The sequence below is a fragment of the Littorina saxatilis genome, unplaced genomic scaffold (genome assembly GCF_037325665.1).
Source record: "Littorina saxatilis isolate snail1 unplaced genomic scaffold, US_GU_Lsax_2.0 scaffold_728, whole genome shotgun sequence".
NCBI lineage: Eukaryota > Metazoa > Mollusca > Gastropoda > Littorinimorpha > Littorinidae > Littorina > Littorina saxatilis.
The window spans coordinates 42,512-67,993 of record NW_027127195.1 but is presented as its reverse complement, the minus strand read 5'-3'; the positions used below and the strand labels follow the sequence as shown (position 1 = coordinate 67,993).

At 41.5% G+C, this 25,482-nt stretch overlaps 2 protein-coding genes and 3 long non-coding RNA genes across 5 annotated transcripts; 2 read left to right on the top strand and 3 right to left on the bottom strand.

Annotated features, from left to right (window-relative positions):
• Positions 1-262: 262 nt before the first annotated feature.
• On the bottom strand, positions 263-4,280 carry LOC138955666 (toll-like receptor 6; the record flags this gene model as incomplete). The annotated part of the gene is given in 3 exon segments (XM_070327223.1): positions 263-785; positions 1,237-1,402; positions 2,490-4,280. Coding segments are annotated over 3 exon segments (2,062 nt in total), but the record flags the coding sequence as incomplete, so codon positions are not given.
• A 1,840-nt stretch (positions 4,281-6,120) lies between these two features.
• On the top strand, positions 6,121-15,130 carry LOC138955664 (uncharacterized). The gene is made up of 5 exons (XR_011452323.1): positions 6,121-6,496; positions 11,592-11,684; positions 12,607-12,704; positions 13,867-13,931; positions 14,923-15,130. It is a non-coding gene; the product is annotated as an uncharacterized lncRNA (long non-coding RNA).
• LOC138955663 (uncharacterized) lies at positions 6,740-8,406 on the top strand. The gene is made up of 3 exons (XR_011452322.1): positions 6,740-7,020; positions 7,385-7,536; positions 8,058-8,406. It is a non-coding gene; the product is annotated as an uncharacterized lncRNA (long non-coding RNA).
• Positions 9,696-11,506, bottom strand: LOC138955662 (uncharacterized). The gene is made up of 3 exons (XR_011452321.1): positions 11,352-11,506; positions 10,590-10,857; positions 9,696-9,868 (listed from the first exon to the last, which is right to left on the bottom strand). It is a non-coding gene; the product is annotated as an uncharacterized lncRNA (long non-coding RNA).
• Positions 15,131-21,263: 6,133 nt separating the features above from the next.
• Positions 21,264-23,837, bottom strand: LOC138955665 (toll-like receptor 13). Its single transcript, XM_070327222.1, has 3 exons — positions 22,731-23,837; positions 22,160-22,325; positions 21,264-21,985 (listed from the first exon to the last, which is right to left on the bottom strand). The coding sequence occupies exons 1-3, from the start codon at positions 23,774-23,776 to the stop codon at positions 21,389-21,391; spliced, it is 1,809 nt and encodes a 602-aa protein (XP_070183323.1). The 5' UTR covers positions 23,777-23,837; the 3' UTR covers positions 21,264-21,388.
• Between the last annotated feature and the right edge of the window lie 1,645 nt (positions 23,838-25,482).

Here is a 25,482-nt window from a genome sequence, read left to right as displayed (position 1 = left end):
GAGTGGAGGACAAGCAGGGACATACAAACGGAGACAAAGATGAGAAAAGGAGAATAGACGGTAATATACATAGATAGAAAGGGACACAGAGACAGAGACGGGCAAAAAGAAAAGCGGGGAAGGTTAACAGACAGACACGGAGGAACCGTCGCACATCTGGACAGAGAAAGAGACGCTCAGTCGTCCAGTGCCGAACGCAGACGTGCCCAGAAAGATTGCCTGGCGTCCTGCCCGTCCTCCCACTCAATGTAGGTGGTAGTCTGCAGCACTGCCAACATAGCGCCCGTCATGTCACGTGACGGGGTCTCCCGCAGCTCCACCAGCACCATGACGTCATCACGCTCCATGACGTCCACCTGGCAGAACTTGAGCTCGAATTGACACCACTCGCTGCGGGCAAAGTGGGGCGAGAAGACCAGCACAACTCGCTCGCTGTCGCTGACGCAGTCGGAGATGTTGTCCACGATGTGTTTTCCTGGTACAAAGTCCCGTTGATGAATGCAGAGTTTCAGCCCCCACTCCCCTTCCAACACGGGCCTTAACTCTTGCTGCACCCAGGCGACATCCTCAATAGCATAAGATACAAACACGTCATAACGGAAACGGCGCCCTTCAGCCTCTAGCTGACGGCGTCTGTCTCGGCGTCTACCTCGGCAAGCCTCGTACAGCCACAGGCGCATGCGCCAGCGGAAGCGGAAAGCGATGACGAAGAGGAGCAGGAAGGACAGAAGGACACACGTGACGGCGATGGTGAAGGAGGCAGCGTCAGATCCCAACAGGCACGCCTGCAATCATCGACATTTGCGGTAGTCTTTTTTGCAGGGAGACCAAACAGCAAACATGGACGCACTCAAAACACAAGAGTGACCGAGACTTTCTAGCATTTTTGGGACACACCTATTGCACTACAAAAGAATGTTTCTGCAAACGAACACGGCATCTTCTACACTTCAAATACAAGTATCGCTTATAACTTTGGTATTTTCTTTCAACTTACTTCTGTCTCTCTGTGATAATCCTTGTCCCTTTTCTGTCTGACTGTTATCTTATCTTATCTTATCTTATCTTATCTTATCTTATCTTATCTTATCTTATCTTATCTTACCTTACCTTACCTTACCTTACCTTACCTTACCTGATCTGATTTTATCTTATCTTATCTTATCGTATCTTATGCGTACAGAGACGAAGGACACATCACACTGTCAAAAGAAAGACTGCATTCGTCAGACTCACCTGTTCGTTCAGTACGAAGTCCTGGAGGGTGACGTGAGGAAGATTGGCACAGACGTAAGGGTCACCATGATTAAAGATGTGTGGCCTTGATTCCAACCACTTCTTGAACCACAGGATGTCACAGTTACATTGGAAGGGGTTGCCGCCCAGGTTTAACATTTGAAACCTGAACAAATGAACAGAATACAATGTATATACCACCGTTTGAGAAGCGAGCCACCTCTCTTAGCGACCAAACACATTTGTATCGTTTGCTCTAACACTACAACACTCTGAACTGAACAGGAAGGCGTGAGGGCTTCGCCATTTAGATAGTGGGTTGATCCATCCTAGCTCTTTTTACGTTCAGTCAAGTTTTGACTAAATGTGACCCTCCACCACGAAATGAGTCGCATGTCACCTCGCGCGGTTCTGCGCTAGGCTCAATATAAGTCCGGGGAGTGTCTGGTAACAGTGTGAGGGTCACCTTAGTCACAGGCTTATAACTCAAACAGTTTTCGCTCTTTTCTAAAACGGTCTTCACCACTGGATAGAGCATAACAAACTCTTTAGGAAAATGTAAAAATATGAAAATCATGCAAAGGTGACATGCGACTCATTCCGTGGTGGAGGGTCACAAATGTTTTCAGATAGACCAGGAATCGCGATGAGGGTGTTGGTGAACATAGATGCGTATGTGTGTGTTTGTGTGCGTGTGTGTGTGTGTGTGTGCGTGTGTGTGTGTGTGTGTGTGTGTGTGTGTGAGTGTGTGTGTGTGTGTGTGTGTGTGTGTGTGTGTGTGTGTGTGTGTGTGTAGAGCAATTCCAGAAGAACTACCGGCCATATCTTTATGAATCTTTACATGGCAGTTCTTCAAGATAATACCCCGACACCTGTTTCTCAATTTTTCGATACATGTCTTTGATGACGTCATATCCGGCTATTTGTAAAACTTGAGACCGCACTGTGATGACCTCATACGAGTCCTTGTGCTTAAGACTCTTCACCTTGCTCCTGCTACCAAACAAGACATTACAGACCACAGCGCTAAGCAAACAAACAAACACTAGCAAACACGTAGACGAGGACGGTCCTCTTGAGCTCTTTTAGATTTAAAGATCACAAAAGCACCCCCCACACACACACACACACTCACACATACACCCACACATACACACGCATCCGCGAGGACGCACCCTGTCTCTTCTCTCTCCCCCCCCCCCCCCCCCCCACAGACATACACTTGTAGATTTTTCAATGATTATCACACTTACCGTTTAGCAGCACTCTCGCCGAAGGTAAATTGTGAAATGGTTTGTATTCGGTTAGAATCCATGTGGAGAAAGGTCAGATTCTGCATCCCATCAAAGACACCATCCGGGATGTATGTCAAAGCATTTCTGTACAGGTAGAGTTGCCTCAAGTCTGTGAAGTTTGCAACAGTGTCAGAGTAAACGACTTTAACCATACTGTTGGATATGTCGAGACGAATAAGCTTGGTTAAGAAACCAAAGAGACGCGAAAACCTCGCCCCTGACACATTTTCAAAATTATTGAAACTTAAGTGCAGATGTAACAGGCCCATGCAGCCTGCAAACGCATCATCATCAACAACCGGACTTGAGAAATCTAATGTGTTCTTCCCCAAATCAAGCGTTTCCAGGGCTGAGTGGTTGAAAGCATGTGCTTTAATGTCTAGAATCTTGGTTCTCATTTGACCAAGAAGAATCTGTTTCAAGTAGGGAAAGTTTCTTGGAGAGAAAGTACCACTCAAAATATACTCGAAAAAGTTGTAACTGAGATCTATTTTTTTAACCTTAGGAAGGCAAACGCGATCGATACAAGAAATCATATTGAAATCAAGAATCAGGTTGACCAGCTCAGGAAACAAGGAGTCATTGGTGCTGGTGCAAGTTTCTGGAAAGTCGAACAGTCTGTTTCTTCCAACGTTAAAACCAAGTAGACTTGGCATAAGGACTGTAGTTAGGTTATACAGTTTGCTGTCCCGCAAATACAAATAAGACAATATTGGCGTGACACTGAACGCCGCCATATCCAAAGACTCTATGCTATTCCAGTCCACGCGTAGGAATGTAATATCGGAACGAGTTACGTTTACATCGTTTGGTGGACTTATTGCCCGGTATCCCATGCATTTGACATCGAGAGTTTGAACCGGTGCTGGGAAGTTAATTTTGAAGACATCTTTGAACGAAATCTTGTTACCTCCAAGCAGTAGCCATTCCAGTTTTGGCAAGAGGTCAAACACTCCTTGTACAATATGGACCAAACCATTGTTGTACAAGTCCACAACTTGCACATCTCTTGACATGTTAAAAAAGAAGTCTCTGCGTGAAATTTGGACGAGGTTATTGTTAGAGAAGTTGAGAATTGAAAAGCTGCCGTCAACGTAGGGAACGTAGGTGAGATTCCCGTGGTGTGAAGAGCAGTCCAGAGTGGTGTGGCTGCAGCGACAGAGGTCGTTGTGGACACACAGGTGTCTTGGCGGATGACCCCAAGGTACACGTGGACTCCTGCATTTCGGGGACCGGACGCACGTTGACTCTTCGCGTCCAGCTGTACTGTGCATCAACCACAGGAGGATTGTCAGACATAGACCCAACAGGATGCGTGGGAACAGCGACATGTTTTCAACGGTTCTGTGTATGAAAGTTAGTTGCTTTGCCTCACACCACGATGTCTTTCTTCTTGATATCTCAGTGATGACGGAGTCTCCCGTCGGTACGACGGACGAGGGGCAAACAGTTGGATATCTCACTTCTCTATCAAGACACTATTGGTTAAAACTTGTCAAATCCAGGTGCACGGAGCCCCTGGGGCTTTTAGTCATACCTCAGGCAGCTATCCGTTAGAAGAACTACCAAGTTTCATTGACTTGCACCCAAAGAGTCAAGAACTGCGATTTTTTTACGAATTAATTTCGTACTCGGACCCGGCTGGTCTTGGCCTATTTTTGGATCTAAATTTAGATCAGGCAGATCACCACATCATGCACAAAAAGACAGTCACTAGCAAACTATGTCAGACATCATCATGAGTTTGTGTAAAACAAAATGGAGGCCGGAATCACTCAGTTGAATCGAACTCCGACCAAACACCACGTAATAACTAGGTTAATCTATGCACTCGCGTGAACAAGAAACTGTCGAGCTTCACAGATGTCGTCGTTGGGTAGTTTTGGGTTTGTTTTACTACCATAGGAGGATTTTTGAACTGTAAATGCACTCAGCTGCAACAAAAACGCAAAACGAAGGCTGTGAGCTGCACTGTGCCTTTAAGGCTTTGAGCTATCTGCATTCAGCAACATTAGAGAAAGTACGCGTGTAACTTGTCGTTTAGCTTCTCCGCTTATCGGCACTAAAACGAGAATGTAACGAGATTCCTAGATCCGTATGACAAATCTCGCTCGAAGTAGCTATCTAACTATACACATATGCTTCCTAACGAGAGAACTTCTTTCTTTTTTTGTAACGCAGTAGTTTCCATCAGATACGTAGGAAACTTGCCTACTATTCTGAAATTAAAGATCCTTTATGTGAGCAAAATCAAGTTGAGTTTTAGCAGATAGCTTGGTAACAGAAATGTCAAATGAAGCCGCTAACTCCCACACTTCAGCAAAGACTGAAACAGTTTGACAAACTAAAGACCTCGAATGTTAACGGCAGGAAAAAGGGGTAAAACCAGAAGTGTTTTCGTTTTCATTTCTTTTCTCCTCATTCTGTATAAGGTCACTGTCCGAAAAGAAAACGCCCTCACGTGCCGAATGAGGAAAGATTTGCTCACACCAAGGCGACATTTTCCTTGACAGGAAGACATGCTAGTGCCACAATTAAAAAAAAAGCATAGAAGGCAGTAACATCTTTTGTCGTTTTTAACAAACACACAAACAAACACACAAGCAAACAAACAAGAATTAAAACGGGCAATTTGTACCGTCTTATGAAAATGATGACTTAAAGGGACATTGTCCAAGGCGGATCAACAACAATTTTTAAAACTTGTTCTCACAGACTTGCGAGTGTAACGTCAATTACTTAAATACGTGTAACATTAATTCTCCAAACTGATTTTGAAAATGAACAAAATGACAATTCCAAATCTACCTTTGTTTTAGACAGCTCTCTCAATTCACAGAATCTCCTGACTTCAGACCGACACCAACATTTTGACTTTTCATACCCGCCGCCATAACTGTTGAACCTACTCAGCTAGATAGTGCCATTTGTACCAAGTTTTAGAGGTCAAGCTGAAACACGGAGGATAAAAGTCCGGTTTACTGCCAAAAAGTCCTTTTTTCATTTACAACTTGGTTTAAAAAATGGTTTTATCCAATCATCCATGCATACAAAAACTGATCATATTTAAGAACACAAGCTTCAAGCTCATCATTAGCAACTTCTACATGACCCTAGTATGACCTTGACAGAAGATTAATACCGTGAGTGAAGGTCATCATAGGCCATAAAGGTCAAAGTTCAAAGTGTAATGCTTCAGCTACGAGAACATCTGAGAAAACTGTTTTCCTGGACACGACCCCTTTGTGACCTTGAAAGTTGACGAGAGTCCGTTAGACTTGTGTCATGTGTAAAGCCCTGAAAGTATTGAAGTTTCAAAGCTCTAGCTTCAGTTGCATCTGAGAAAAGAAGAGAAGTAAGCGTACGACATGTGAGGCAGTGTTACTCATTTCGATCAGCTCGTTTTCGTATTTTGTGTGCAGTACGATCATGTAGAATTATTGGAATCAAAGCAGGAATGACTAAGGCATGCAAATGCGTTGATTGTGTCGAAAGCTGTACAGTAGTTAGCTAGATTCTTTCTGTTGAGTTTGTTTGTATGACTGAATTTCGTCTTCAAAATCTTACCACTTCTGTGATTTTTATTGTTTGTTTAGCTCATCGGCAGGAAAATCGTCAGGCAAAATATCAATCTGTTGAATGATAACGTTAAGATAAGGGATGTTCAAACATGTATCTGCTTGCAAACACAAGCGCAAGGCCAGATCTATCTGCTTCATTGACTGCCAGATTTTCATTGAATCTTCAAACTGACTCGTTTGCACTCTCAAATTAGATCCAGTGTTTGTATTCTTAGATTCATGATTGACCATTCAGGCTGTTTACGATGATGACGTTGTGTTTGTTTATGCTGATGCAATCTGCAGATCAAAGGGGACTGACCACAGGCTGACCCAGTGATCAATACAACTTGTGTTTACCACTCAACATTTCCTTCCACCTATAACTCAAGGGCAAAAATAAAGGTACATGCTTGTGGATTCATTATGCAATTCATGTCTGTGAAGATCAAGATAGTTGTGAGCTTTAACTGATTATGCTTATTAATATCAGCACCATCCTCACCCCATAACACTCTCATGTCCAACTAGCACTGTAACCAACCTTCAACCCTGCCCCCACCCCCCGGCCCTATCCTTGCCCCCTCTCTGCATAATACCAAAGAAACTACCGACGTTTACATGGAACAAAGAAGGAAAATCACGTGACCGCACAGACGCCTCTCATTGGCTGCGTCATTTTTTCGAGGAAACAAATCGTCTGCAACACAGCTTTGCGTATGTTCTGCGACTGACGAGTCAGACACTTGTGTTTATTTTGTTGTTTTGTCGATGTAAATTCAGCGATTATCGATTTTAACAATGGCATGTCACTGCCCGATGATTGATTGTGACAACGGAAGCTACCGTCTTCAAAATGGAAAGCTAAACTTTGCAAAATTCACCAGGTTCCACACGAGTCTGTGCTGTTCATGCCAACCACCGTTCAGGTAAGCGCAACACTGTAACAGTTCTTGATCAACTTATTTTATTGCCTGACATTCATGCGATTTATTGTTTTTTTCTGCAAATTCCATAGCATGATTACAAAACCGTTTAGCTAGACCTGCATTTATACAGCTTTGAACGTTACAAAAGCTGCACACCGGCACTGCATGAAATACTTGTTTGAATCTGCCGTGCATGAGATCAAAAAATGTGGCTCACTTTCTGTGTCAGTGTGTTTCCGTTTCTTGTTTTTTTTGTTTTACTTCATGTTGTTAGAGCATGGCTGTGATTAAAAAGCAATAAAAAAAATTGCTTTGTAGAGCCATAAATTGTTAAATCTGATATGCATCTGTCTGTTTTCAACAGCTTGCATCCGCATCCAACACACAAGAAGAACCCAGCACAAGCTTTTTTTTTCACCTGCAAGGGTTTGTTCTCAACACTTTCTTGATGGCACACCAACTGCAGAGAACTCTTTCCCAACACAAAACTTGGGATACCCTGGATTTCAACACAGAGTAAGTTTGTTTTTTAAATAACTTTCTTGTTATATTTTGTGTGTGTACGCAGTAAAGAAGATGGGAAGGTGTTGAATGTATTTGTTCACACATGCTGTTCCTAGTATCACTATGATGTGTCTGTGCCTTACAGCTTGAGTGATTTAATTGACTTTTCGTCTGTTCGTGTGTTTTGAAATCTGAACAAGAATGAATATCAATCAATATCAATATATGAGGCTTATGAATGTGGGAAGCCAAGCTAAGTTTTATGTGGGTGGTTTGTTTCCAGAGTGCGATTTGATCAACATTAGGAGAGCTCTCCATAGAAGCCAAAGGAACAAAAACAAGTGTACCGGGGAATTCACAGGGGGAGTTCTGTATTGCACTGAAAATGACTACAGTGGGTCCAAATGACCACCTTTATAAGTTGAAGTTGGGGGCATTGAACCCAAACGGACAACATATGTGGAGAACCCTGCATGAAGATGTAATACTACCATAAATACTGACAGAATGAACCCTGTTTGGCAATGTTTCAGACAGCAAGAGTGCTGATAGACATACCCCGACCAGAGCACCGGCTAGGCAGAAGAAAATGGGCAATGCGAGATCTGGAATTCCAGTTTGAGACGTGCCAGGCCCAAGGATCATCAAGGGAGAGGAATGGTGCAGCTAGTTGATTGCCAGAAAAGTGTGACTCTAGCCCTGAACAAGACCCATTCACAACAGAAACATTTCTGGGTGCTCTTGTTTTTGCTTATTTGTTGATAGTTTTTTTTTTGTATAAGCAGATGCCAACTTAATGCACACCCGTTATGCACAATCTTATTGCAATGATTAAGCTGACTAAGGAGAACAATAGACTGATGTTCAAACTACAGATTGCAAACATGGCAAAGAAAAAGAACGCAGACAGGAAAAATCCATGGTTATTCAGAAATCTGATTTCTCGCAGAACATATATATCATATTGCACTGGTATAGCCACGACCAGTCTCTTACAATTAATTCATGGTTTTAGTGTCAACCTTTGCAACAAGAAGATGGCAGGAAAAAGTCAAAAATTCTAAAAAGACAAGAATTTTTAGCGATCAACCAATGAGTATTGACCCTAAACGTTATAGTATACATGAGATGTTGTTTATGCAACAGAGACGAGGATTAGACCTTCAGGATCTAGCCTATCGGTTTCGCTAATATAGGTAGAATAAAGTACATCTACATGTCAGTGTCACCAGAGTGGCCAAGAGCAACCTTAAACAATTTACTGGTTTGTTTTCATTTGTTTGAATGTTTCTCTCTTCTTCCTGAGCACAGTCTTCTCTCCATAATTTTCATGTCCCCTGTGCATACCATAACATGTTCTGAGGAAAAATGTTTGTTTGGCTCACTTTCTGTGTGTGTCTATTGATGTTTGTATGATGCAATGAGTGTGTCAGAACAAAATCTGAGTTCTCGTACTTTGAAAGGGAGAATGAGAGACAAGACAAAGCATTACAGCACAAAGTCAAACATATCAGCACTTGCAAACAAAATGCACACAATACAGTCAGCTCAAAAAACTTTACTTATGTTGATAAACGTTATCACTAGCAGCAGATCAAATCTGATGACTTCATCCACTTGGCAATGAACATATTGGGAAGAAAGATATCTAGTTTTATATATTTATATATATAGATACCAAAAACACAAATGTAGTACAGTAAAAGTCATATCTATAATGGTGTACACAGGAGCCTTCCTTTTCAGAACTCCAAACAATAATCTGATAAAAAAAAAATCCACTACAGAAAAAGAGGGAGTCTTAAAATGTAGGAAAATTTACATAGGTTTTGACAAGACAAACATTCATATTTTAGATGCGACCCACCCTACTACCTTTCAGGCTGAAAACTTACAGAAATGAAGCAGCTGTTCAACAATGTTGCTCTGCCCATTACATGTGTAACGAGTAGAGCTTAATGCCTGGATCTGGCAAAGCTTTTACATGAGTTGACAAATTGTTGAAATTATTAGAGTCGTCAGGATTGTTTACTTTGTGGAAGGGTTGCTCTCCTTGTTTATCTGTGTGGTTTCATAGTTAAGAGGAAAAAGCTGTTTTGTTAATACCGCTTTCCCTACTTCTACTAGTTCTTCCTCCTAAGTGCATCCTGTTACTGCCTGTATCAAAACGGGCAATTGGATTACTTTGGGAACAGGAGGTTGTGATGGCTGGCTCTGGGTAACAGGTGGTTGTGATGGCTGACTCTTGGAGACAGGTAGAAGTCTCTTTCTGGTTTTGACAAAGATGCAATCAGGGGCTTCCTCCTCCAAAATGACTTGCAGCCTGTTGCATATGGTCAAAACACTGCCAAAAGGGAGAAAAAAAGAAAATAATCAATATGAGAAAGAGAAAGGAGACAACAACTTTTACTAAAGCATCATTAAGAACAATTTACCAAGTTGTACATAACAAATTGCTCACAAATTTGAGTGCAACTTGCATGAAGAGCATTGCAAAATTAAGACAGTTGCAGGGATGGCCAGATCTCAAAATCTTAACTTGCCAGACAGGTGAGTCATTTCAAGAAAGTCCAGTCCACCAAAAAGAATTGCTTGCCGGGTACAAACCACAGTTGCTATAACTGCATTGTTTATATAACGTTTTGAAACTAGAGTATACAACCAGAAGTGTTGCATTTGACCAGAATTTTCACTAGCCAACCAGGCGAGTTGCCAAGCGGTTTTAACTAGCACAGCAGATTTTTTGTACTCGCCCCTGGCCATTAGTCAGATGATTTGATCATCCCTGAATTTAGAAAGTCGGTTCAGTCATTGCTGATTAACTGTATCACTATCAGTATCACTGCACTTTTCAAAAATTATATGTATATGACAGCGACAGGCATAATTTTAGTGTGTATTAATACTAGTATGCTGGTTTTTCAGATTTTGACACATTCCCTGTTCACTGAAACCAAAATGTTGTTAGGCTGCACTGCCATCTTGCAATTCAACTTGAACCATTCTCTTTTTCAAAAGTAAAGTGCAAATATGACTTATTTAAAAAAAGTAGAGAGGTTTCCTACCTGTAAGCCTTTCCTCCTTAAAACTCGTTGACGAGGCGATGCATGAGGTCGAGCTCACACTCACAGGCAGCCGGCGATGAAGACGCTTGGCCACAGGAATCGCCCATCTTGCTGCCTTTCAATCCAGTTGTGATGATGAATGGATCAGGATAAAGCACCCCTTTCACATACAACTTCTGCTTGTACTCCCGAAGAAGCACCCTCTCTGCATTTTCTGCTTCACGGTCGACAGGAATCCCATCTCCCAAGTTCCAAAGCAGGAAAAGCTCTAAAACAAAAAGGCCTTGAGATCAAATCACAGTTTTTCGCACCTGTGGAAGGCATTCTTTTTCCCCCTCATCACCATTTTGTATGTAAACGTACAAAATACTCACTGACTCAGCCTGAGGTAAGCTTAGCAGCTATACAAACTGGCAGTGGCAACTTAGTATGCATGTTTGTTGTTTCTTATCTTACCCACACGTCAGATTGAAAATGAAAAACTTTTGCATACACTATCGCAACATGTAGCCTATGCATCACGAATCAGAATATAGTTATGCTTCATAGTAAGTTAGATTCCGTGGACAGATCAACGGCACTTATTCAAGTTTTTGACTTTAATCAACTGAAAAGTTAAGCGTATCTGAAGAGAGAGCACTTACTAAGTTACTGTTAGTGTTACAACTTACAGGGCGGAAAACCGGTCTTGGGAATGAACAACACATCGCATCATAATGATGATCATTGCAAAGAGTAAATAACGAAAGAAATAAAACTTACCTAGCTACAAGTTCCTCGTGTGCACCTTCCACACTCGTTTTCCGTACACACGACAAGGTTTTCGATGCTTCAGTGCTCCACAGTCGCACCTTCTGGATGGAAATCTCGCTCAAATCGCACATGTTTCAAGTTGCTGAGAAGCTAGCACGACGCGTTGTTTACTCGAAAAAAATGCTACGCATGCGCACTGTCGCAATGGCCGCGGAACTGTTTAGTGGTGTATTATGTTCAATTTTTCAGAATGACCTTGTTATCACTCCAGCGTCTGACCATGGAGTCTACAGGCCATAGTCTCAGATGTGATGGGATCAAGAGGATGCCACAATGATCAAGGTAACTTTGCAAATACTCAAACAGATCTAAATGCAGAAGGTGATCCACAAACATGTTTGCTTAAAAATTACAAGGTTACACCCAGAACAACAGCTGGCCTTAGTTGCTTACTAACTGCTAGCAACAAAGATCCTCTCCCCCTCCCCTCTTCCACCTGCAACATATATTTTCATATCCATGTCATACTTTTCCATTGCCTCTTATGTTGTATAACTGTTGATATTTAACAGTAACAAGTTTTTGTTTCCAACCAATGGCTCTGCATTTACCCTGTACACACACACACACACACACACACACACACACACACACACACACACACACACACACAAATATATTCACAATCTCTCTCTCCCTGTTTTAAATTCAGTCATTTGAATCACTAACACTTAACTGGGGTTCAGTTACTGAATCTGTGATAGTGTTATTTGGAGTAAGATTATTGACTTTTTTGCTGCGCCTGTTCTTCTTACTGTTTTTCCTATCCACATAATTCATTTTGTCCATTAAAATGCTGGTTTTTGTTTTAATCACTACAGTATGTGTCCATATAGTTTACGCCTGAGATGTGATGGGACCAAAAGGTTTCCAGAATGAAACAGTTAACTTTTTTTTTTACCTGATCTTTGTCGTGCAGAAGTTGGTTCACATTATACATTGCAGTGTTGTTGTCTTCCAAATACATTAAACATTGTACCAGTCATTACATTTAAATGACAATGCTGACTAATATCAAACCTCCCCCGGTTCCCCAACTAGCCTTCTCACATCCCCCCTCCCCCACCCCGTCCACCCTCCCCCCCCCCCCCCCCAACTCATTAGATCACGAACACCACACTAATAAAATCATATATAATGTTGCTGCTGCTAAAAATTGTTGTGACTTGTTCTTCCTCTGTGTGTATGTTTTATGTTTCCACAGAATGCAGTTCTTCCATGCGCCTCAACGTCTATAGATCTATGGAGTCTACAACATTGTCTGAGATGTGATTTGAGCCACAGCATGTCAGAATGATCAAGGTAACTTTTTAAACACAATGTCATATAGCTGATCAAACTGAAGAATTCAAACACACAGTTTCAGTGGGGTTTTTTAATGCATAAAACATTGCAACAGTCAGGGGCTTTCTCCCAATAAAGATTGTGAGGTTTTCTTTGCAAGTTGTTTCGCTATGCAGAGTGTGATGTTTTTGTTTGTTTGCTGTACTAAATGAAGATGCACAGATAAAAGAAAGTCTTGCATGTAGAGGAAGGAATATGCTTTTGGTTTTTGACAAGACAAATTTTTACTCATTATAAATTCCTTACATTTTGAACCAAAATGTCAGACATCACAGATCTCTCAAATTAAAAAAAAATGAGGGCATCATTCTGACTTGAACATATACCACACACTTGATAGCCTGGTTATGTTCTGTGTATAGTGAAAACATTTCGCTTAATGAATTTCACATGTTGACACCAGTGCCTAGTAGGAAATGAATCGCACATCCTCCAATCTCCACCAAAAGAAGTCAGACGTATGTGCCCATGTTAAAATAAAGTTTTATTTTTTCCATGTAAAAACCTGGACAAACATGACTATGTGGTGTCTGATATACTGGGTAATATGATGAGGAACGTACCTTTAAAGGCCCAGTCCTTATTGTGAAAGCAGTTCTGCTCAGCTGGAATTTGGTGAATTTGTTTTTTTTACAAGTTTTTTGTTAATGAAGTGAATTCGCAAAAAAATTAAAAAATAACAATTTGTTGTGCACACAAAGCATTCACTGATTCAGGCTGTTGAATTTTGTCATGTGTCTTGGGAAAGGGGAAGTCTTATTCTACGTAAAAGCATCGCCAGGTTTGGGTTGAGCCAAATCGTTTGCATGGAAAGGACTGTGCCTTTTAAGGACGCATGGATTTTTCATCTATTCAATTGCAGGATAACAACACAACACCGAACAGTTTCTAAGCTATTATTTCTTTTCCTTTCTCGAGTCCCACGAAGTTCCCAATGCTAGGGCATACTTTTGTATAGAAGCTGTTCGTGGAAATGTCATGTAAGGTTTTACACTGGCGAACATGAATTTTTCAGACTGGCTAAAATGAAAGAAGTATGCATTCTTGTGTTTTGTTTCTGCAAGCGGTATCATTTTCCTAATGTTATCTGATTTTTATCTCTTACAGTTTTTGCCGCCAGGATATGTACAATGGGCTAATTAAACATATACGCCAGCCCACATTGCAGAACAGGATATGAACAAGGTATGTAGCGCTGTTTGCATCATTCGTTTAAATTCAAAAATCAGACTAATTTGCCTTCTTTGGCATTATGCATAAGAAAATTCATCTTTATTTTTTGCAATGCTGACTGTAATTCTGTGTGTGTGTGTGTGTGTGTGTGTGTGTGTGTGTGTGTGTGTGTGTGTGTGTGTGTGTGTGTGTGTGTGTGTGTGTTTTTTACTGATATATTGTAATTTATCAATCGGCTGAAGACGACACAGTTTCCAACTCCCCAGTGAGACTTCTTGAGTCAGTTGCATGCATGATAGCTAACTGAGGTGTCTGCAAGAAAGTAAGGGTATTTCGTATACTTCATACTTTGTGTACATTAATTTCAGCTTCGGCATGACTAGTCCCGAAAGATGCTATTTTGTAGGTGAAATGGTCTGACTTTGGTTGTCTTTCGAAAAAGAATCCAAATTCGGGGATGGACTCAACAGTTCGAGGTTTACAATGGAGCGGTAGACTAACGAACCCGATTTAATTCTTCAAGATTGATATTTTTGGGGTTATTTGAAGGACGTAGTATACCATAAACAACCTTAGACAATCAGTGACTTGAGTACAGCCATTTCAGGCAGGAGGAGGGCATCCCCATAGAGGATTGCGTTCCTGTCATCGGTTAATTTTGCGCAAGTGTGACTCTACCATGAAGGGGTCATTTTTCCAGTCAATCGTGTTCGGCGAATATCTTCATGGTTGTTGTGCATGAATTTCACTTTGTTCATCACCATTCCACGAAGTTTCCTGTTTGTAGGTTTCATGGTCCGATTTTTTAGCTTCTTTCAAAAGTGTTCCAAAGTACCCCTCCATTTAACCTGTAAACTCACAACTTTGTTGACCTTCGTCATGCATAAGCTGTAGTTAATAAACACCAAATGATAACTAATTCGGTCAACGGATGTAGAAATTATAAAAACAAAAATTGGGTTGAATTGTGTGTGTGTCACCATCTATGTTTGTATTTTTGCAGGCAGCCAGGGGTGGAGTTGTGATGATGCGGCGCCGGTTGACTGAAGACACACGAACCAGCATTCTTCGGAAGTGTTTGGATCACAAATCAACATTATTTCACATTGAATGGCGGCAGACATTTATGTATATATTCTCAGCTCAGACGTGTGCTTTGAATTCGGATGTTTAAGAACAAGAGACAAACTTGAATAAAGCCTTACGAAGTACATGATTGTAACTGGAGCAAATTAAAGTGTGTGTGTGTGTGTGTGTGTGTGTGTGTGTGTGTGTGTGTGTGTGTGTGTGTGTGTGTGTGTGTGTGTGTGTGTGTGTGTGTGTGTGTGTGTGTGTGTGTGTGAAGTGCAACAGTTAACAATGACGATGAGACAGAATGCTAAAGCACAGATCCTTTTATTTAACAATCTATATCGTCCTCCTTTTTTTTTAAATGTTGCTGTGTTGACAAACGTTCTCCGAGCAAACGTCTATCTAATGTTTTTGTCATCATATTGAAAGAATTTCTTCTGAGTATAATGAAGCTGAATTAAAATGTAAAGAAAACAAAGACCCATTGCTCAAAACATTAAGAAACAGGATGATTTTGGTTTGGTCGTAGACCTAAAAGCATTACCGAGGGATTCATTCGAGGCCAGTGTATCAGTGCAAATTGAAAATCTGTGAAACCTCAGATATAACTTTATAAAACAAACAGAATTTTGATAAAAATAACCAACATTCACAGTAGTTTTTTGTTTTTTTGCATCTTCCTCTTCACCCAACCCCAACCCTAATTGATGTGCCCTAAAAGCGCTCAAAAACAGACACACGTTAGTTTTTCGCCTCAGTGCTTATCCACATTTACAAATATTGTATCATTTATTTTTGGTCACTGCCCTTCCCTTTTCTGATAATTATAGTCAAGATTTCTTTAATTTCCCTTGGATTCCCGATGGCTCCACGGTAGACACCATGATCAGCGCATGCGCACTAAGGCCACTCAAGTCACTTTCCCGAATCTATTTATAACCTCCGACACAGTAGGGTAAATGACCGAGACGGCTTCGTGCACCGCGACCAAGTGGGAGGGAGAGACCCAAGTCGGTTAGCCCCCAAGAAGGTGACAACTCTCACCAAGTTACCACCCAATGGTTGTCACCCGCTTCGATCTTCGTGCACCTCAGCCCTGGTACCTGAGAGAATAAAAAATAATGAAATGAACAAGCGACTTTCATCCTCAAAAAAGGATGATCGCAGCAAGCTCATAAATATGTTCCTCATTTTCTCCAAGGCATTCTAACTAACACTTACGTACTCCTTATAGCGCTGTGTCTCATTTGTTGAAGATTCTTACATCTGAGAAAACTTGAAACTCTTCGTTCAGTAATAACTGGCCAGCAGTCCGTCAAATGTCCGCTTACTACATGTATATGTTCTGCGCGAACTTAGAATCCGGTTTCATTCTAGAATGGACCGGGTCCAGGTTGGAATTCTAACCCTGCGCAAGTACAGGGGTGCCATTCTAGAATGAAACCCTTGTTGCTGGTCCATTCTAGAATCGGCCGTGCGCAAGGTTGGAATTTGGGTCCAAGTTGGAATAGTCATTTCAGTTAGACTATCACACAACCAAAGCCACAAATGTGGATTTTCTGTTTGTTTTTGTTTTTTGTGTGTTTGGTTGGGTTTTTTACGGGTTTTTTACACTTTACTCAAAGACATCGTGAATTGGGATTGTGATGTTCTGAAAGTGATTACGATTTTGAGAGACACTCAGCACTGATCGCTACGAACGGAAATTTCCGGACTGACAGTGTTTTGCCGATCTCGCTTGTAACTTTTAATCTTATTCATATACATGAAGTTGGTCTTCTGAATTGTGAAGATATAATGTCAACTTTTTTTTTAAACCTGTGACAACAGCTCTATAACTCACTCTGTCCTTCTGTTGGTCTGTCTGTCGGTTAGTCGGTCTGATCGTCTGTCTGTCTGTCTGTCAAAAAAATTGTCAAAAAACCGGACATTTCCGAGAGGGAGACAGCGCTGACATTGCAAGCGGCCGCAACCGGCTCTCATCACAAAAACAACTGCCCTGCAAACAATACCGCCCTGGTAGTCCCCCTTGCTATGGTCTGCCTTTGTTTATTGCGTACTCAGGAGTGTCAACTTTCTTGACATGACATGACATCGCAAGATCGCCAAAGGATTTTTTCAGGGGTAGACAAATCAGCCCCATTTTATCAAAGGGAAGGTGCAGGTGGAGATAATTCAAGGGAAGACAACTCTGTCTTACCTACAAACATTACGGCCCCCTTTATTCAAGGGTTTCATTCTAGAATGGCACCCCTGTACTTGCGCAGGGTTAGAATTCCAACCTGGACCCGGTCCATTCTAGAATGAAACCGGATTCTAAGTTCGCGCAGAACATATCCAAACACTTACTACAATGACTCCTTGATTACTGCGGTAATTCAAAATATGATTTTTTCTCTCACTTTTGTTGCTAGTGTACCACCCCAACGTATGATTATACATGTTGCTAGTGTACCACCCCAACGTATGATTATACATGTTGCTAGTATACCACCCCAACGTATGATTATACATATTGCTAGTGTACCACCCCAACGTATGATTATACATGTTGCTAGTATACCACCCCAACGTATGATTATACATGTTGCTAGTGTCCCACCCCAACGTATGATTATACATGTTGCTAGTGTACCACCCCAACGTATGATTATACATGTTGCTAGTGTCCCACCCCAACGTATGATTATACATGTTGCTAGTGTACCACCCCAACGTATGATTATACATGTTGCTAGTGTCCCACCCCAACGTATGATTATACATGTTGCTAGTGTACCACCCCAACGTATGACTATACATGTTGCTAGTGTACCACCCAACGTATGATTATACATGTTGCTAGTGTACCACCCCAACGTATGACTATACATGTTGCTAGTGTACCACCCCAACGTATGACTATACATGTTGCTAGTGTACCACCCCAACGTATGACTATACATGTTGCTAGTGTACCACCCAACGTATGATTATACATGTTGCTAGTGTACCACCCAACGTATGATTATACATGTTGCTAGTGTACCACCCCAACGTATGACTATACATGTTGCTAGTGTACCACCCAACGTATGATTATACATGTTGCTAGTGTACCACCACAACGTATGATTATACATGTTGCTAGTGTACCACCACAACGTATGATTATACATGTTGCTAGTGTACCACCACAACGTATGACTATACATGTTGCTAGTATACCACCCCAACGTATGATTATACATGTTGCTAGTGTACCACCCCAACGTATGATTATACATATTGCTAGTGTACCACCACAACGTATGATTATACATGTTGCTAGTGTACCACCACAACGTATGATTATACATGTTGCTAGTGTACCACCACAACGTATGACTATACATGTTGCTAGTGTACCACCACAACGTATGACTATACATGTTGCTAGTGTACCACCACAACGTATGACTATACATGTTGCTAGTGTACCACCCCAACGTATGATTATACATGTTGCTAGTGTACCACCCAACGTATGATTATACATATTGCTAGTATACCACCCCAACGTATGATTATACATGTTGCTAGTATACCACCCCAACGTATGATTATACATGTTGCTAGTGTACCACCAAACGTATGATTATACATGTTGCTAGTGTACCACCCCAACGTATGACTATACATGTTGCTAGTGTACCACCACAACGTATGATTATACATGTTGCTAGTGTACCACCACAACGTATGATTATACATGTTGCTAGTATACCACCCCAACGTATGATTATACATGTTGCTAGTGTACCACCCCAACGTATGATTATACATGTTGCTAGTGTACCACCCCAACGTATGATTATACATATTGCTAGTGTACCACCCCAACGTATGATTATACATATTGCTAGTGTACCACCACAACGTATGATTATACATGTTGCTAGTGTACCACCACAACGTATGATTATACATGTTGCTAGTGTACCACCACAACGTATGACTATACATGTTGCTAGTGTACCACCACAACGTATGATTATACATGTTGCTAGTGTACCACCACAACGTATGACTATACATGTTGCTAGTGTACCACCACAACGTATGATTATACATGTTGCTAGTGTACCACCCCAACGTATGATTATACATATTGCTAGTATACCACCCCAACGTATGATTATACATGTTGCTAGTGTACCACCACAACGTATGATTATACATGTTGCTAGTGTACCACCACAACGTATGATTATACATGTTGCTAGTGTACCACCCCAACGTATGATTATACATGTTCATTTGGGGCAACCCTTTCGTAATTTGAGATCAGGTTTTCCCCACATGTTTTCACATTTGACTAGCTAGCTGGTTTTCCTGTGCAGATAGAAAATAATACATAATTTCCGTGCGTGTGTGTTTCAAAGTCTGAAATCTTGCTACATTCACTGGGTTAGCATTGGCACAGTAAAAATATATCATATATTTATATTGTTTTCACCCAAAAATGTGGATTTGTTTGCTTTTTTTTTTATCAAACTACATTAAAAGTCTCAACAGCGGTGTGTGTGAGTGTGTCTCTCAATCTATCATATCAGCGACGATATGTATCATTTGTGTCAGAAAAAGAGAGACACGGGCAAAAAAAGAGACAGGTCCAAGAAATCATCCCCAGAAATGTCTAACCTATTGATGGATGAGTACCATGAATCAGTTAATCTGGCAAGGGCAGTATTACATGAATGTTGAGAGCGAAAACCAGACTGAAGTTGATGCAAAAGGTTGTGGTCCTCCAAATAAGTAACCAGATGTTTCTGAACATGCCTTTCAAGAGGCTTAGATAATACAGATAACAAAGATATAGGTCTAAAATCATTTAAGCCTTGAGAACCTTTTTTCTTTGGCAAAGGTATGACTTTCGCTTTTTTAAATTCTTTTGGAAAAAAATGTTGTTGAATATATAAATTGTAAACATAAGTCAGCGACTCTACTATATAAGGAGTAGACAGTTTTAATAATTTATTACTTATTTCATCAAGTCCGGAAGATTTTTTATTTTCTAACCGTGCTATGTACTGGCCAACTTCATGGATGGCCTTTATCGGAATAACAAACACATCCGTATTTCTTAATTTTTCATCACAGAACATCTGCAAGCGTTTACAACAGGAATGTGGTTCTGTACCTGGAGATTTTGAGTGAGAATCTACCAGTAATTCAGCAACGGACAAAAAATAATCGTTAAAATCGTTGGCCTTTATATTCTGACGAATACTATTATTTTTTGAAGAGTTGCCTTTTCAGAACGTGTTCAGGGCGCGCCAGACTTTTGAAACGTCTTTGCTGTTACCCACAAGTTTATTAAAATATGATCGCTTCGCGTTTCTCACAAGATTCTTTACTCTGTTACGCGCTTTTTTATAATCTTCAAATAATTTGTTTGTCTTTAACTGGTTGCGATACGCCATTGCTTCGATGATATCAATGGTTAACCAGGGAGGAAGTTTAGGATGTCTTACTCCTTCCCGCCTCACAGGTGCATGTCGATTTACTACATTGATAAAGAGGGAATACCAGGCTTCAAGTGCCTCGTTAGGATCGGTAAAATTAAGCACAGAAGCAAAAGGTGTACAATTCAAATCATTAAAGAAGAGAGAGAGAGAGAGAGAGAGAGAGAGAGAGAGAGAGAGAGAAAGAGTGAGAGAGAGTGAGAGACAGAGAGAGACAGACGGATAGACACACAGGGAGACAGAGAGAGAGAGAGAGAGAGAGAGAGAGAGAGAGAGAGAGAGATCAAATCAAATTTTATTTTACGAGGGTTGTGGCATAAGCAATATAAACGAGCTTCTTTTCAACCAGCCCTCGCCCAGAGAGGGACTATTCTAATCTTAAATACATATATATATATATACAAACGTAAAACAATTACAAAAGATAAGCATGACACTAACAAAAAAATTAAAATTAAAAATGAAAATAAAAAAAGGCAGAAAAACTATTCACATGGCTATATACACGTTGTAGGCTATACATACATTCTTGCGTTATGAAACACTGATGCTTTATGGACAGATATGATCAATATGAAAATAATCAGAACGAAGTCTTCCATCACTGTGACTTTTCGTAATTTGACATTAAATGTAATGAGAGGTGTTTTTTGAAAGTATTGAGACTTGTTGGGACTCGAACTGATTCCGGGAGAGAATTCCACAAAACGCTGCCAGAATAAGACAGAGAGAGAGAGAGAGAGAGAGAGAGAGAGAGAGAGAGAGAGAAACAGAGAGAGAGAGAGAGAGAGAGAGAGAGGGAGACAAACAGACAGAGAGAGACAAAGGAGAGAAACAGAGACAGAGATAAGAGAGAGAGGTAAGAAACAGAGACAGGTACAGACAGACAGACAGACAGGCAAAGAGAGACGCTTATTCATCCAGTGCCAAACGCAGACGTTCCCAGAAAGATTGCCTGGCGTCCTGCCCGTCCTCCCACTCAATGTAGGTGGTAGTCTGCAGCACTGCCAACATAGCGCCCGTCATGTCACGTGACGGGGTCTCTCGCAGCTCCACCAGCACCATGACGTCATCACGCTCCATGACGTCAACCTGGCAATACTTAAGCTCGAACTGACACCACTCGCTGCGGGCAAAGTGGGGCGAGAAGACCAGCACAACTCGCTCGCTGTGGCTGACGCAGTCGGAGATGTTGTCCACGATGTGTTTTCCTGCCTCAAAGTCCCGTTGATGGACGCACAGTCTCAGCCCCCACTCCCCCTCCAACACGGGCAATAACTCTCGCTGCACCCAGGCCAGATCTTCAGCGGCATAAGCGACGAACACGTCATAACGGTAACGGAGCCCTTTATGACGTCTGTCTCGGCGACTCCCCCGGCAAGCCTCGTAGAGCCAGAGGCGCATGCGCCAGCGGAAGCGGCAGACGATGACAAAGAGGAGCAGGAAGGACAGAAGGACACACGTGACGGCGATGGTGAAGGAGGCAGCGTCAGATCCCAACAGGCACGCCTGCACACGTGATTGTTGTTTGTTTGTTTGAAGGATACAATAAACAAGGAGAGAGAAGAGCTCAAAAGAGAGTATTGAGTGGGAGCTGTTAAGCGGCAATCTTCAAACACGTATACAAATAAAACTTACAGGCACTATGAGGACTAGATCACTTGAACGGGTCGATCGACTCACCTGCTCGTTCAGCACAAAGTCCAGCAGTCCGACGTTTGGGACATTGGCACACATGTATTGGTCACGGTCACGAAACGTGTGTGGGGATGATTCTATCCAGTGTTTAAACCACAAAATGCCACATGTACATTGGTATGGGTTGCCGCGGAGTCCTAACACTCTGATTCTGCAAAACACAAATAGTACCGCCAAATATATTAAGCAAACCATCTAGTCTAAGCACAAAAACTGAGACGTTTCACTAAATCTTATTCTGACGATTATACTTATCATGCCTTATTAACTCTGCGAAAAATAAGTGCACCTATTTTTGTACCGCAACTAATGCATTCATTCCCGTGTCATTTCATTCAAACTTGTCATGCCATCGAAGGCACTGAACTTGGCTATCTAACACACTTTCCGGATCAAGAATGGTACAGAGAATAAAACGCCTTTAGTGACACACACACACACACACACACACACACACACACACACACACACACACACACACACACACACACTCACACTCACACGCACTCGCGCGCGCGCGCGCACACACACTTTCACTTTCAGTTTTCACACTTACCGTTTAACAACCTTCTCGCCGAAAGTAACTCGAGAAATGGTTTGTATTCGGTTGTTGTCCAAGTGGAGATTGGTCAGATTCTGCATCCCATCAAAGGCACCATCCGGGATGTACGTCAAGGCATTTCCGTAAAGGTAAAGCCATTTCAAATCTGTGAAGTTGGCAAAGGTTTTTGAGTAAATGACTCCAACGTTACTCTCTGATATATCCAAGTGTTCAAGTTTAGTCAGCTCACCAAATAGACGTGAAAATTTTGCTTCAGAAACAGACTCGAAATTGTTCAAATTCAACATCAAATGTAAGACCCCTGCGCAGCCAGCAAACGCATCATCATCAACTGTGCTGTTGAAATCTATTGTGTTCTGCCCCAGATCAAGTCTTACTAGCCCTGAATGGTTGAATGCGTATCGTGTAATGTACCGCATCTTGATTTGCATTTGAGTAAGATAAAGATATTTCAACGAGGGGAAATGTTGTACAGAGAAAGTCATACTCCCAATATATTGGAAAAAGTTGAAACTGAGATCTAAATTTTGAACCTTAGGAAGGCAAACTTGATCAATGCAAGAAAGCATATTGGAATCAAGAGTCAGATTGACGAGCTCGGGAAAGAGGGACCCATTCGTGCTGTTACAAGTTTCCGGAAAGTCGAACAGTCTGTTTTTCCCAAGGTTAAGATGGCGTAGATTTGGCATTGGGGCAGTAGTCAGGTCATACAGTTTATTGTCCCGCAAGAACAGATCAGACACATTAGGCGTGACATTGAAAGTCGCCAAATCCAAGGTTTCAATGTTGTTCCAGCCCATGTACAGGATCCTAACACTGAAATGTGCTTCACTTGATGGGCCTATCATCTGCAAGCCATTGCATTCGGTGTCAAGGACGATTACGTTGCCTAAGAAGTTCACGCTGAATACATCCTTGAATATAAGTCTGTTTCCTCCAAGCTGTAGCCACTCCAGTTTTGGGTAGCCGTCAAAAGCTCCATCGACGATATGGACCAAGCCATTGTTGTACAAGTCCACAACTTGCACAGCTTTCGACATGTTAACAAAGAAGTCTGTGCGTGAAATTTGGACAAGGTCATTGTTGGAGAAATTGAGGATTGAAAAGTTGCCATCAACGTAGGGAACGTAGGTGAGATTCCCGTGGTATGAAGAGCAGTCCACGGTGGTGTCACTGCAGCGACAGAGGTCGTTGTCACGACAGACATGTTTAGGTGGATGACCCCATGGCACTCGTACGCTCAAACATTTTGGGGAACGGACACAACGAGACGCTGACTTGCACATTGCAGTACTGTTTTGTTTTTTTCCTTCTCTCTTCAATCTGCATTTAATCATCGTTTAAAAAGAAAACGCGCTCACTTGCTAAATTAGGGCAAGTTAGATCACAATTAGGAGATAGTCTTCAACATGAGGACATTCTAACCATGAAGACATGCTCGTGCAAAAAGTGAATAACAGAGACTACATGGAATAGTGTTTGCCAGCACACACAAAAAACAATGACTCTTTGATTTATGGATTAATGAATGGCCGGTTGCTTACCTTATTTATTCATCAATAGGTTTGTTTCTAACAAAACTCATATTTCGATACAATTGCTTGTCGTTCATTGAGTGGATGTATTGGCAACTTGATCAATAAGACCGGGGACTGAAGATCCATTCTGTTATTTGTCGATCTTGCTTGACCAGCTGTTTGGCGGGGCAATTTTCGTTTGCTTTTGTTTTGTGCATGAAAAATATGGATTGGTTAAATGGTTATTTACCCAAAACAAAACTGTTTTCGACTTTTATAAAGTTATAATTTTGGGGGTTTACTCTTGGATCGGACTGTAAATTGCCAGTCAGACTATTAATTACTCTGTCAGCATGCTCTGTTATTAGCTCGTTTACAGGAGAGAGCTATCGTTTCAACTCGCGGAATGGATGCGGGGACAGAACGAACTTAGGTTTAAATTAAGTTACATTTTCCAGCAACATCAGAAACAAGGTCGTGACGAGGAGAGTGCATTTTATATTATCAACTGTGACTCTGGCGCTCAGGCTACATGAGAGATGGGAGCAAGAGAAAAGGGAAGAGTGACAAGGGAGTTTAACACTACTAACAGAAACAGCTAGATCGTTTATGTGCAGGAATAAGAAAATGAGATTGTCATGCATTTGGGCCATGGCTTAGCATGACTCTCCATTTCAGATTCTTCACAATTCGGAACTAAACAATGGTGGAAATTGGTCAAGTCTTTTATGAGTAAGAAAAGTATGAAGGCTGCGGAATTTCTACCAATCCACTCAGAAGGTCACATATATTATTTCAACCACGTTAAAGCGACACTTTTCACCGATCCCTTTATACAGAATTCATCCCTTGAGAATCAAGATGATGAACCTCCCGAAGTACAATGTTGTGTTGTCAGTTAATGAAGTAAAGGATGTTATAAAAAGTTTGAAGAAAACAAAAGCTGCAGGCAAGAAGTTTGTTTGTTTGTTTGCTTAACGCCCAGCCGACCACGAAGGGCCATATCAGGGCGGTGCTGCTTTGACATAATTATAACGTGCGCCACACACAAGACAGAAGTCGAGGCAAGAAGTTCACGCTGAATACATCCCTGACAATAAGTCTGTTCCCTCCAAACTGTAGCCACTCCAGTTTTGGGTAGCCATCCAAAGCCTCATTGACGATATGGACCAAGCAATTATTGTACAAGTCCACAACTTGCACAGCTTTCGACATGTTAACAAAGAAGT